At 44.8% G+C, this 12,583-nt stretch overlaps 1 protein-coding gene across 2 annotated transcripts in view; it reads right to left on the reverse strand.

Moving 5' to 3' along the window:
* Positions 1-12,583, reverse strand: part of NME7 (NME/NM23 family member 7) — a 225,237-nt gene that overhangs the window by 16,828 nt on the left and 195,826 nt on the right. Inside the window, exon 10 of one of the 2 annotated variants that reach the window (XM_075589424.1) lies at positions 11,071-11,172. The exons of the other annotated variant lie outside the window; for it this stretch is intronic. Within the exon in view, the coding sequence (XP_075445539.1) occupies positions 11,071-11,172 (102 nt within the window). The remainder of the gene's footprint in view (positions 1-11,070; positions 11,173-12,583) is intronic. 2 annotated transcript variants of the gene reach the window in all.

The raw sequence follows: 12,583 nt of genomic DNA on the forward strand, positions 1-12,583 counted from the left end.
AGCTTGCGTACGTTAATGCGGGGTATGCCTGTACATGATAATATTTGTAAAAACTAGAACGGAAAAGACTATTGTATTATGCGAAATTCAACTATTTGTAATATAGGTAGTGAGAGAAGGGTTAAAAATCAGAGATTTACAAATTTGCACTTCCAAACTTTCGAAAGTATATAATAATCATAATAATCACCAATGATCTTCATCATTTGATATATTTTAATTCATGCCTAATTGTAAATGCAATCCACTCTAACTATACCCACCTTTTTAAAAAATATATTTATACAGGATTGGAACCAGGGTGGTCTTCCGGATGAACGGCACGGTTTTCAGCTCCGGGAACTCTCCGGTACCCAAGATACTTACTGGTGACGTTACCAGTATTGCTTCCCCGTTTTTAAAGGGGATTTAAATGGCCATCCAATAGGAAGCCACAACAATATGATGTTGCAGCTTCCTATTGACCCAAGATTTGGCAGCTATTTTGTTTCCCCTGAGGGAGATTTAAACACGGTAACTAACCAGAACCAGAGCGGTTCCCAAAGCTGAAAATAGTGGGGATTTATTCACCCCCCTCCCCCACACAAGTTTCCACCCTGTAATAGAAATGGGAGCTAAAAAAAACAAAAACACCACAAGTATGAGGAACTGCTCCTTTACGTTGAACAAGCCTATATGAAGAAATCTGAGATCAAGGCCTATGTGTGAGTAATGTGTTAGTGTACAAATAAAAGCATTCACTGGCTATATTATTCTTTACAGGTAGCCTAAGGAAAAATAATGATTTGAAACCATCAAATTAGCTCTGTCATTTGTGAGCATGAGAACGATTAATTACCTTTCTCTGGCCCCACTAGTGATTCTGAAATGCTGCACTATATACTGTGCTCTTGACTTTCTAACAGTTATTTTCTAGCGCTTTGTTGCAGAAGCAGATCTACTACATATTTAGGAATGTTGTTCACTTTGCATTTGGACACCTCTTAAGATATCATAACTAGTGTTATACCGGGTTCTGAGGATTGCCGGGTACGGGGTATCAGGGGAAATTTGCGGGCCGGGTACCCGGCCACGTAGCTTTGGCTTACCTCCAGCCGGCAGCGGAGGGTGAGGAGGACCGCTGCGGATGGTGAGGAGGACCACGGCGACGTAACCTGGAGCAAGAGTGTTACTAGTGGACAGCTGGGAAGGAGCTGGCTGTCCAATAGTAACTCTCCTGCTCCGGCCATATGTTCGCCGGCTCCCATCGGCATCAGCTGTGATAGGATGTGTTCCGCTGCTCCCACCGGCTCAACAATGATGTCCTCTACTGCCACTGACACCAGAATGTCTGCCGCTGCTCCCACGATGTCGCCATGGTCCTTCTCACCCTCCGCAGCGGTCCTCCTCACCCTCCGACGCCAGCTGCAGGTAAGTGTTTCTGTAAGTGTTCTGCTGCTCTGCTCCTGATGTTCTCCAAGAGGAAGACTGAGGGAGCAGAGCAGAAAGGAAATTACCCGGGACTGGTGTCACGGTAGGGGTAGCCAGCCTCACATAATAAAGGTGAAGCCTGACTGGCTGCTCCAATACCGTGTGTAATCTCTGTAAGGCTCATTTTGGCCTGGGTATTATATGTTTTGTGTAACCTCTTCCAGAAGAGAGTTTTATCACTGAGTGATATCAGGAAGGGGGAAACTGTGTGTCTTGGGGAACTGGGATTGTATACAGTAAAAGTATTTTATTCCCTGTGGTAGTGTTTTCCCCGCACAGTTAGCAAGTTAGCAATGTCCTGTGTGTTGTTAGCATACATATGGGCTGCATACGGAGAAATGCCAGTTCGTGACAGAGCTTGGAAGCGGTTTGAGTACCTGGACAATGGTAAGTGGGGAAGGGCTGTTATTCAGGTCAGGGAACAGGTTCTCGGCGAGGCAGAGCCTTTGTTCTCCCAAGACACTGAGGCGCCTACCCCGCAGGGGGTATAGGACTGGCCAGGGGAACCGCTGCTGGGTCTCAGCCCTGTAGACACGATTCCCATTGGTCAGTTCGAATTTCCCACTCGGCAGCGGCTCCCTCCCCGAGGGGCGGTCTACAGTCCTTAAGCCGGCCCCCTCCTCTGATTGGTGCAGCCGGGAGAGCCCTCGTCCTCCGATTGGCTGCACCGTCACAATCTGCGCTCTGATTGGTTCGCGATTTCTGCTCCATGGAAAAGATAGGCAACCGGGGCCTATGTAAGGAGCAAGGCCGATCAGAGTATCAGATGAAGTTTGGAGTTTGGACAGAGACGGTGACATCACGACTGGCGGGCTATTCGAAAGTGCTCTTGGTTGAATAGCACTGGGAAGCAGGACAAGAAGCTGTTCAGGGCAAGCCTATCGAAGCAGGCCCCTGCACCTAGTTGAGGCTAAATTATTTCCCCTAAGGCCCCAGATGGTGAGTGTTGCATTGTGATTGTGTGATTTGTGTTTCCTGGCTTGCCAGAATAAATTTTAATTTATTAAAATAATTAAAAATTTTAATTTATTCAACTATTGTGTCCTGTCTGGTGATAGTGATCTCGGTGGTAAAGGTGTTAAAAGTTCTGGACTCCGTGACAACCGGGTCCAGCCCCCTGGTGCCGGGTCTGGGTAATTTCCAGGTAGTTAAAATAGTGCCGGGTAATTTCAGGGTTTTGTCTATGTTTGGAAATTGGATACATTCTATTTTTAATTGCAATTTCTCTAAGCAAGTCTGCCACTGGGTGTTGTACCTGGTAGGCTATGTAAATGGCATGTGACATCATAATAAACATAGGCTTGTGGCAGATAAGGAGTCAGATAGCTATAAAGTTTACCCAGAAAGCAGACGAACAAAGAAAGAAAGGAAGTCAGTTGGAACACGAGGAGAAAGTAAGGCTGGGGCCATGGTACTGCAGACCGTACGGAGGCGTCCGCACGCTGAGCGAACAGACTGCCTTAAGGTAGTGTTCGTGCCCATGCGGCGTGCATCCGCATGGAAGCAGGAGGGGGCGCGCGTTGCGTGAGAAATCAGTTAAACTGATTTCACAGCGCGACAGACAGGTCACGTGAGCGGTTCGCCCAATGAGGGCGAACCAGCTCCGTGACGTCAGTGACATGCCCCTAGACACGCTCACGGACGGCACCAGTACCATGGCCAAAAAATGCACCAGCATTAAGTGGGTGAAGTCACGGCCGCGCGCGCCTCCGCACGGGCGAAGGCCCTATGGACCTGGCCTTAGAATGCAGGAGGAGAGAGAGGAGGAAAGAATTGGAGACATCATAAGGAATTCAAGAAAAATAATGGTGAGAGTGGGGAGAGAGAGAAGTAAGCAGGTGGGGTGAAAGGAGGATGAGGGGACGGAGGAGGTTGGTGTCTTAGGATGGCAAGATTCCGATGCTCTGTCTGCTCTCATGCAGGATTTTTACTTGGCCAGATGGCCTACATTAATGACTGAATTAATATGGCAAAACAAGTGGAAATGCATGATAGTTGATAGATACAGAACATCTTGAGGTGTTGAGATGTGCAAAATGTTCGTTTTGCCAAAATTCATTACTATAGATCAATGGTTCCCAAACTTTTTCGGTTCAAGGCTCCCTAAAACGATCAGGATTTTTTCAAGGTGCCCAAAGTGAAAAAAAAGTTGTATATATATACCTAACAGTTGCAGTGCGCAGTTGGTGTCTCCCTCACTCAGACTCTCCCTCTCTCTCAGACTCTCCCTCTCTCTCAGACTCTCCCTCTCTCTCAGACTCTCCCTCTCTCTCAGACTCTCCCTCTCTCTCAGACTCTCCCCCTCTCAGACTCTCCCTCTCTCCCCCTCTCAGACCCTCCCTCTCTCCCCCCTCTCAGACCCTCCCTCTCCCCCTCTCAGACTCTCCCTCTCTCACTCTCCCTCTCTCAGACTCTCCCGCTCTCAGACTCTCCCCTCTCTCAGACTCTCCCTCTCTCAGACTCTCCCTCTCTCAGACTCTCCCTCTCTCAGACTCTCCCTCTCTCAGACTCTCCCTCTCTCAGACTCTCCCTCTCTCACTCTCAGACTCTCTCCCTCTCTCAGACTCTCTCCCTCTCTCAGACTCTCTCCCTCTCTCTCTCTCTCCCCCTCTCTCTCCTCTCCCCCTCTCTCTCCCTCTCTCACTCTCCCCCTCTGACTCTCCCCCTCTGACTCTCCCCCTCTGAGACTCTCCCTCTCTCAGACTCTACCTCTCTCAGACTCTCCCTCTCTCACCCTCTCTCTCCCTCTCTCTCCCTCTCCGACTCTCTCTCTCCCCCTCTCAGACTCTCTCTCTTCCCCACTCTCAGACTCTCTCCCACTCTCAGGACTCTCAGACTCTCTCCCACTCTCAGACTCTCTCCCACTCTCAGACTCTCAGACTCTCTCCCACTCTCAGACTCTCTCACACACTCTGCCCCTCTCACACTCTGCCCTCTCACACTCTGCCCCTCTCACACTCTGCCCCTCTCACACTCTGCCCCTCTCACACTCTCTCACTCTCTCAGACTCTCACACACATACACACACACACACACACACACACACACACACACACACACACACACACACACACACTCTCTCTCTCTTACACACACACATTCTCTTACACACTCTCTCACAACACTCTCACACACTCTCACATAGATACAGGGGAAATCAGAACGGGGGGGGGGGGGGTGAATCGGAGTAAGGGAGTGAATCGGAGCAGGGGGAGGGAATCGGAGCCAGGGGTGGAAATCGGAACGAAGGGGGGGGGGGGGGAGAAATCGGAATGAGGGGGGGGGGAATCGGAAAGGGGTGGGGGGGAATCGGAAAGGGGTGGGGGAATCGGAGCAGGGGGGGGAAATCGGAGCAGTGGGGGCAAGGGGGAAGCAAGAAAGGCATAGAGCAGTACTCACTACGTGCTCCATGCAGGAAGAGGCGGGCCTCACTTTGCATTTCCGGCCGACGGAATTTATCGAGGGGCATGGGTGCCGTGCCCCCCTGACTCACAGGGCCTGGGACGCCAGTACCTCCTGTCCCCCGCTGTTGGCGGCAGGACCGCCAACAGAAATCGTGGGGCCCGGGACAAATATTTAAAGCAGGGCCCCCCCCACGTGTCAGCGGTATTGCCCCACCGCCCCCTCCCCCCCATTTAACACCTCACGATTCCCCATCTCTTCCCCCCCCCTTCCCCATGTATTTCTCTCCTTTCCGTCTCCCCCTTCCGCCTCGCATGTATTTCTCTCCCCTGCTTCTCACTCTTACTCCCTCTTTTCCTCACTCACCCCCCTCTCTCCTCTCCCTCTGTCAATTACCACCACGCTCATTCATTAGGCCCTGTCAGGTTTGGCCCGGATGAACCATGCACCACACAGGTAGGGAGAGGGGGTGAGAAAGAGTGGAGAGAGAGGGAGGGGTGAGAGTGGGCAGGAAGAGAGAGCAGAGTGAGGAGGGGAATGAGAGAGAAAGCGGTAGTGGAGAGTGAATGAGAGTGAGAGAGAGGGAAGGAAGGATGAGAGAGTAAGAGAGGGAAGGTGGGAGAGCAAGGCCGCATCCAGGGTGAGAGCGCCCAAGCTGCACGATCAAAACAATTCAACTCAATTGTAGCATTCATACTGCGCGCACGCACATTGGTAGACACGTGTCTTTGTCGCGAGGTGCCCCGGTCACGTGCGCGGTTCAGCTAATGAAGGCGAACCGTTCACGTGACGTCACGAGCATGCCCCCCAGCACACCCCATATGCGCAACCCTGCAGGCCAGGAATCGCCCCAGCTACATCCGAGCATGACGCCACGGGCCCTCCAGCGCATGCAATCACCCAGACGCGGCCTAAGAGAGACATGTACAGTAGGAGAGTGGGAGGGGAGTGAGTAATAGGGGGGAGAAACAGAGAGCTGAACAGCTTGTTAGCACCAATTCTTCCCCACTCACCTCCCCGCTCAACAAGGTGGAGTCTAGTCCTGGTCCCTGGGGAAAATGTCACTGGCCCTGGTGAGATTGCACATTTAAGAGTGTGATTCATGGGGAAGACTATTAGAGAATAAGTTTGTACTTTTCTATGTTTATTTAATAATTAATTCCCAAGGTCACTGGGTACTGTACATTTTCTTTTTATCTACCATGGTTACTTCCTCAGGGTGTATTTAGAAATCTATTAAAGCAAGATAGTTACCTAAAACAATAGACAAATGCAAAGTTTGCTTTGGCTCTAGTAAAAAAAAAAAAAAAATTATTAAAATACACATAGTTTTACCCTTAGATGAAAATATTCAGTTTACAGTTTTATTAATTATGGAGTAGCCTGCCTTTAAAATAAAAAAATCAATTAACTACAAGAGAACATAGTTTAGGCACTAATGTAACTTCAAGGGACCCATTATCCTTTATCATAACCACTGAGTAAAGAAGTGGTGGAAAAGAGCATCAGTTCTGGAGCAGGAAGACTTTGATAATTGCTCTGCATAGTTTTACCAAATATGAATTAGCTAGTTTACTACCAGTTTTGCTGCACACACCTACTACTACCTTCTTTGTGTAGTTATGCACTGCCTTATATGGTTACCATGCTTGGTTTTGAGAAATCTTTCTTACATTGCACCTCTTTGTGATCTCAGGTTGATTCAGTAGCAGGAGCAAGGTAGAAAGTCAACTATTACTTATACATTTGTTATTTATTGACAAAGCATAGGGGGTGGGTCAGAGTGCAAAAATCACAACGTTGCCAGGAAAACTATGTTCCTTGATAATATGATGCAGCTAAAGTTTACTCTTGCTGTATCTTGGGCCCCTCAGTCATGGAAAGCTTTGCCTTCCATTATAGCTTCATTGAAGTAGCCACAAAGGTCTCTGGGAGAGATGTACAGTATCAAAGTAAAGAAAGTGCTCAAAGAAGTTTGTTTTGACTGAAGCATTCCTTATATTTTACAAATTTTTTTAGTAAGATAAGTTTCCGTCACCTTGGACCTATATCAAAAGAGGGGCGCCCCCGCTCAGCTAATAAATATGCAAAGGGAGAGGTGGACCTCTGGGTAAATGGGTAGAGGATAAACTAAGACAAGAAAAGTAAACACAGTTGTGGGCATTCTAGCTCCCAGGGTGGGTATATTATGACTCTTAAAATACACAGTTTAATGGTACAGTATAAATCAATTAAAATAAAGGCTATTAAATTAAAACAACGACGTAGAGTTTATCCCTCTGAAAACACAATGATAGGTGTTGGGGTAATTACTGTATGAAAATGGAGTTCCGGGCTCTAGTGTAAGTCCAGACTCCCTGGGTTATGGTGCCCAGTAGGCTATGACCGCCGAGTCTCCCGCTCTACAGGGAACCGCCGGTGTGTAAGTGACACCGTGTGCGGCTTCAGTAAGAAACCCACCACGTGCATGTGAGTCTGGGTGCCCAAGTGTGCAGTTTATGTCATTTATTGATACTAGTACAGGCATACCCCGCATTAACATACGCAATGGGACCGGAGCATGTATGTAAAGTGAAAATGTACTTAAAGTGAAGCACTACCTTTTTCCCACTTATCGATGCATATACTGTACTGCAATCATCATATACGTGCATAACTGATGTAAATAACACATGTGTAACAGGCTCTATAGTCTCCCCGCTTGCGCACAGCTTCGGTACAGGCAGGGAGCCGGTATTGCTGTTCAGGACATGCTGACAGGCGCATGCGTGATCTGTCGTTTGCCTATTTAGAGATATGTACTTACTCGCGAGTGTACTTAAAGTGAGTGTCCTTAAACCGGGGTATGCCTGTATATACACTTTTAAGACCATTACATAGGAGAACTATAACCTTCATTTACTTATTTCCATTAAATATTCTACTGTCTGCTAGCCACGGCTACTGGCTTTATCATAAACCAGGAGAAGGTTAATCCCCATGATATTGTGTCTTATCACTCTATCTATATTTATCAACCCAATTATATATTTTTGAGGACTCATACTGGATCTAGACACATATGTGCACTTCCAAGCAGTTTGCTTTAATTGTCTCTATTATCCCCTTTCCTCATAGGGATATTAGATTGTATCTTTTGATGGGCATCATAACCCAGGGAGTCTGGACTTATACTAGAGCCCAGAACACCATTTTCATACAAGAATTATCCCAACACCTATCATAGTGTTTTCAGAGGGATAAACTCCACGTCGTTGTTTTATTTTAATACCCTTCATTTTAATTGATTATACCATTAAACTGTGTATTTTACGAGTCATAATATACCCATCCAGGGAGCAAGAATGCCCACAACTGGGTTTACTTTTCTTGTCTTAGTTTCTCACCTTGGACCTGGCAGATTTTTTTACGCAAATACAAGATGAACAAATGGCAAACGGAGATAGACTTTGATACAACTCCTCCCTAATTGCTCCTATTGACACTTCCCAAATCACTGATGCACATGGCGTAAAACTTGAAGCAAAGATCTTGATACATTGACGGAAAGAGATGCAAGGTGAAAGTCACGCACTTTTCTTAAATTTTCCTCCAAAATTGCCTTGATACATCACCCCTTCTGTGACTGCTGCTTCTGAGCAGTCTTCTGCAACAAGAGGGAGGGAGGCGACTGACATTTTTCCCTTGCCTCAGCCTGCTGAGCTTCTCCAAGTGAAGAGTGTAACTGCTTCTTTTCTAGGCATCTTCTAGTGCAGGGGTCTCCAAACCAGTCCTCAACAGCCGCACACAGGCCAACTTTTATGGATATCCCTGTTTCAGCGCTCAAGCACTGAGGCACTGATTGAGCCACCTGTGCTGAAACAGGAATATCCATAAAAGCTGGCCTGTGTGCGGCTCTTGAGGACTGGTTTGGTGACCCCTGTATCTAGTGTATGTTTGTATACGTGTGTCTGTTTTTTCCCCTTATGAGATATCATTGGATGATATGACTCTGGAGTTTTTTGCCTTCCTCTGGATCAATAAGTAAGTATAAATATAGGATAAAATATCTGTTGTCTAAATTTAGCATAGGTTGAACTTGATGGACGCTGTCTTTTTTCAACCTCATCTACTATGTAACTATGTGTATGAGTGTGTCTGTGTATATGCAACAGGTATATATATTGCTGTATGGGTATAAATACTATATGTGCAGTGTACGGGAGTTTATGCAGATGTGTGCATGGGTTAGGTATATGTGCATATATATATATATATATATATATATATATGCTGTTGCTGAAGCCGGCTCACTGCTGTGTGGGGGTGATGACGGGCCTGGGACAGCACGGGAGAGTTGTCCCAGCTCTCCCCCCCCTGGTGGCCACGGAACCCCTGAGGGGTGCTTGCGGAACCCCGGTTGAAAACCACTGTAATAAAGTAACAATCTATTGTTACAGTTACAGCTCAAATGGCTGGAAATATTGGAAACAAATGATCACAAACAGGAATGTGTTACAAAGATCTTGCACTGATGAGGAGGTGGGCTAAAGTCTGCTAAAGAAATCAAAAGATGCTCAGTATATTAAAACACATAAAAAATTACATTAAGAGTTTAATTTAAAACTAAAGTATTATCTAATACTACATAACGGTTTTATTTAAAAATAACACATATGTAGGATATTGCTAAGACTGCTGCCGTCTGAAAAAAAAAAAAAAAAACTGTCTCTGCCCTAAGAGCATGGAGGCTGGGCTGATGTCACGAGAATCAGAGAGTGTCTAAAATTGCAAGGTAGAGTTTATTGCCTTTTTCTCACTGCATAACCTTGATATGTTTTGTTTAGTTGGCAAGCGGACAAGCCGCCCAACTGTAAGAGAGGGTCCTGTGAACTGTCTAGTTAGAGCTCAGTTGAGCTAGGATTTTATTTATATTCTGTTTGTTTATATGCTGCAGTCCCACTCCATGGGAAGACTAAAAGCAGGCAAAAGCATGGGAACCTAAAAACCTGCTTTTTTGCTCTATTTTTACCCTAGAAGACTGTGTTTTAAAAAGCCTGGACAAAAGTCAGAATGCCCCAAATGGACTTTTGTCCATATATATGAGCGTAAAAACGCTTCCAATGGCATAATAAAAAATGTAATCAGATAACAAACATAAAATTCAAGATTGCACACATCATTTGAATGGTTACATTTTGCATGGAAAGAATAAAGTCCTTCGCTCAGTGTTCGCTTATCCTGTGAGCCGGACGCTTCCCTCCATTCAGTTCTATGAGTTGCTGGCCCTGATTCTGTTGTGTCGGCCGTATCAACGACCTTTCTATCAAGCATGCCTTGGTTGCTTCATCCTACGCGTTTTGTGGGGCTCCTCCCACTTCCCCAGGGATATGCTTGGATGGCTAATGCTGGTGCAGGGCTCAAATAGCAGTTCGTGACCATTGTAACAGTGCCCTGATTGGTGACCAGATTAGTTCCACAGACAAACATAAATTAACCTGTTAGGTGACACCTGTACCTCTCCACAGCAAACATTTTACATAAAATCACTGAAATGGGGGCAATGTAAATGCTAGCAACAACGGGCTGGAAACGAACTAAAACATATAAACCAAATCACAAGTTAAACTTAAGGTACCAAAGGTACATAAGGTACCAAAGAATATAATAAGGTACCAAAGAATATAATAATAATACAAAAAAAAAACAACTGATGGGTGATAAAAAAAAGATAAAAAACTTAATGAGTAAATGAGCTAAATGCAAGGATTTCAATATAGGAGTGTATATGCAAGAACCTATAAATCATAAATAATAATAATGCCGGATTCCTTAAATCGATATATTGTATGAGAGAATAGATAAAGCAGTGAACCAGTCAAAACAATACACTTCCACTTACAGTTTTCAAGTCATGTTCTAACTTTTTGTTCTTGCTGAATAATAAAAATCTTACGTTTGACCTTCAAAATGTATGGGGTATTCAATATACACAGTAGTCTGAAGCGGTTGTTTGAAGTCAATGGGAGTTTTTTCCCGATAACGGAGTGATCCGCCCCGTCAGAGCATGTTGAATAGGGCCCTTAGTATAGCATGTAGGAGAAGAATATGCATCTACATTCATATAAAATACAATTTCAAAGAGCGTGGAAACAAACTGTAAAGGAAATGTTCAATCAAATCCAAATTCAGAACTTTGTAGTCAAACTATGTACTTACAGGATCTGTAGGTCCACAATAATCCCTGAAGCGTTTTGGAGCATTAGCTTCTTGAATTTCCAAAGCAACACAAGGACCAGAACATAATTCAACCAGCATATCCTATAAGAAAACATATAATTGACCAAATTATAGCTTGTCATGGTTATTTCATTCTATTAGAATGTAATAAAGAAATAGACTGGTTTAGCATCTATACGAATTTAAATAGAGTACACAACGCCTGTTGTGGCATATGTTCAGTAACTATCAGCAAACTATTCCAATATGTTGCAGTATATGGCAGTGAACCTGGGTGCTTGTTATTGCCTTATATTTGTGCTTCTGATGATAAAACAATAGACCTAGCCACTATAAAATCTTTTAATTATCTCACAGATAAACAGACTTTGTTCTCACGTGTCTCACCATTCTCTCTCTCTTCTATTGAACAGAACAAGGAAATGTCAGGGATTTAAATTCCCATAGATAATCTTAAGTCAATTTGTCTTGCTTTATAACCCCTTCGAAGAAGACAATTTCCCTTTGTTGCCTCTATTGTGGAGATTTGTTGCCAGATTCACTAAAGCAGGGGTGGCCAACCTTTTCTTCAGGTGTACCAATAAATGGGCACACATTTTTTTGTAGGCCGCTGCCCCCTGCATCAGGTTTAAATAAATAGCTAGACAAACTAAATAACACGAAAAGTAAACAAGGAACACTTAAAAGATTAACCCATCAAAATCAGAGGCCTTAAGCCTACACATATCTCCAGAAAATCTTGTTAATATTAAACAACAATTTCCAATAAAATGGAATAAAACCGGACAAACTAAAATATCTTGGGGTTTCTATACCTAAAACATACACTAAAAACTATGGTATGTATTACCCACCATATATGAGAACTTTGAAGAAAGATCTCAAAACATGGGACTCATTCTAATTATCATGGTTGGGCCACATAGCGTTGGTTAAGATGAATCTGCTGCCAAGCATTTTATATCTCTTTCAGGTTCTCCCAGTGGAGGTCCCTATACACCATATTAGAGACTTAGAGAAAGTGGTAACAGATTTAATTTGGCACGGGAAAAAACCCAGACGTAAGAGGAGCACCATGATTAAACCGACTATCTTGGGGGGCCTTACTCAGTCAGATCTCATGTGTTACTACAAAGCCGCCAGGTTTAGCCCTCTGATTTACTGGGCCCTAGCAGGGGAAAAAAACAAAACCTGTGGGTCAATATAGAAAAATCGGAAGCTGAAACTTCAAATATGGACGTTCTCTTGTGGTTAGAAAAATCTAAGAGACCCACCTAGGCCCATAAAAACCCAGTTATAGGGCCCTCACTGAACGTTTGGGACACTATCTACAAACAAAAAACATTTCAACTATACCGTCCCCGCTAACCCCTTTAGTAGATAACCCAGACTTCCCACCTGCTCACCAAATAGGAACTTTTATGGTCTGGCGCAGGATGGGAATAACCAGGATAAGGGATATGGTTATTGGGAACAAGGTGAAGACATTCAC

This window comes from Ascaphus truei, chromosome 3 (genome assembly GCF_040206685.1).
Source record: "Ascaphus truei isolate aAscTru1 chromosome 3, aAscTru1.hap1, whole genome shotgun sequence".
Lineage (NCBI taxonomy): Eukaryota > Metazoa > Chordata > Amphibia > Anura > Ascaphidae > Ascaphus > Ascaphus truei.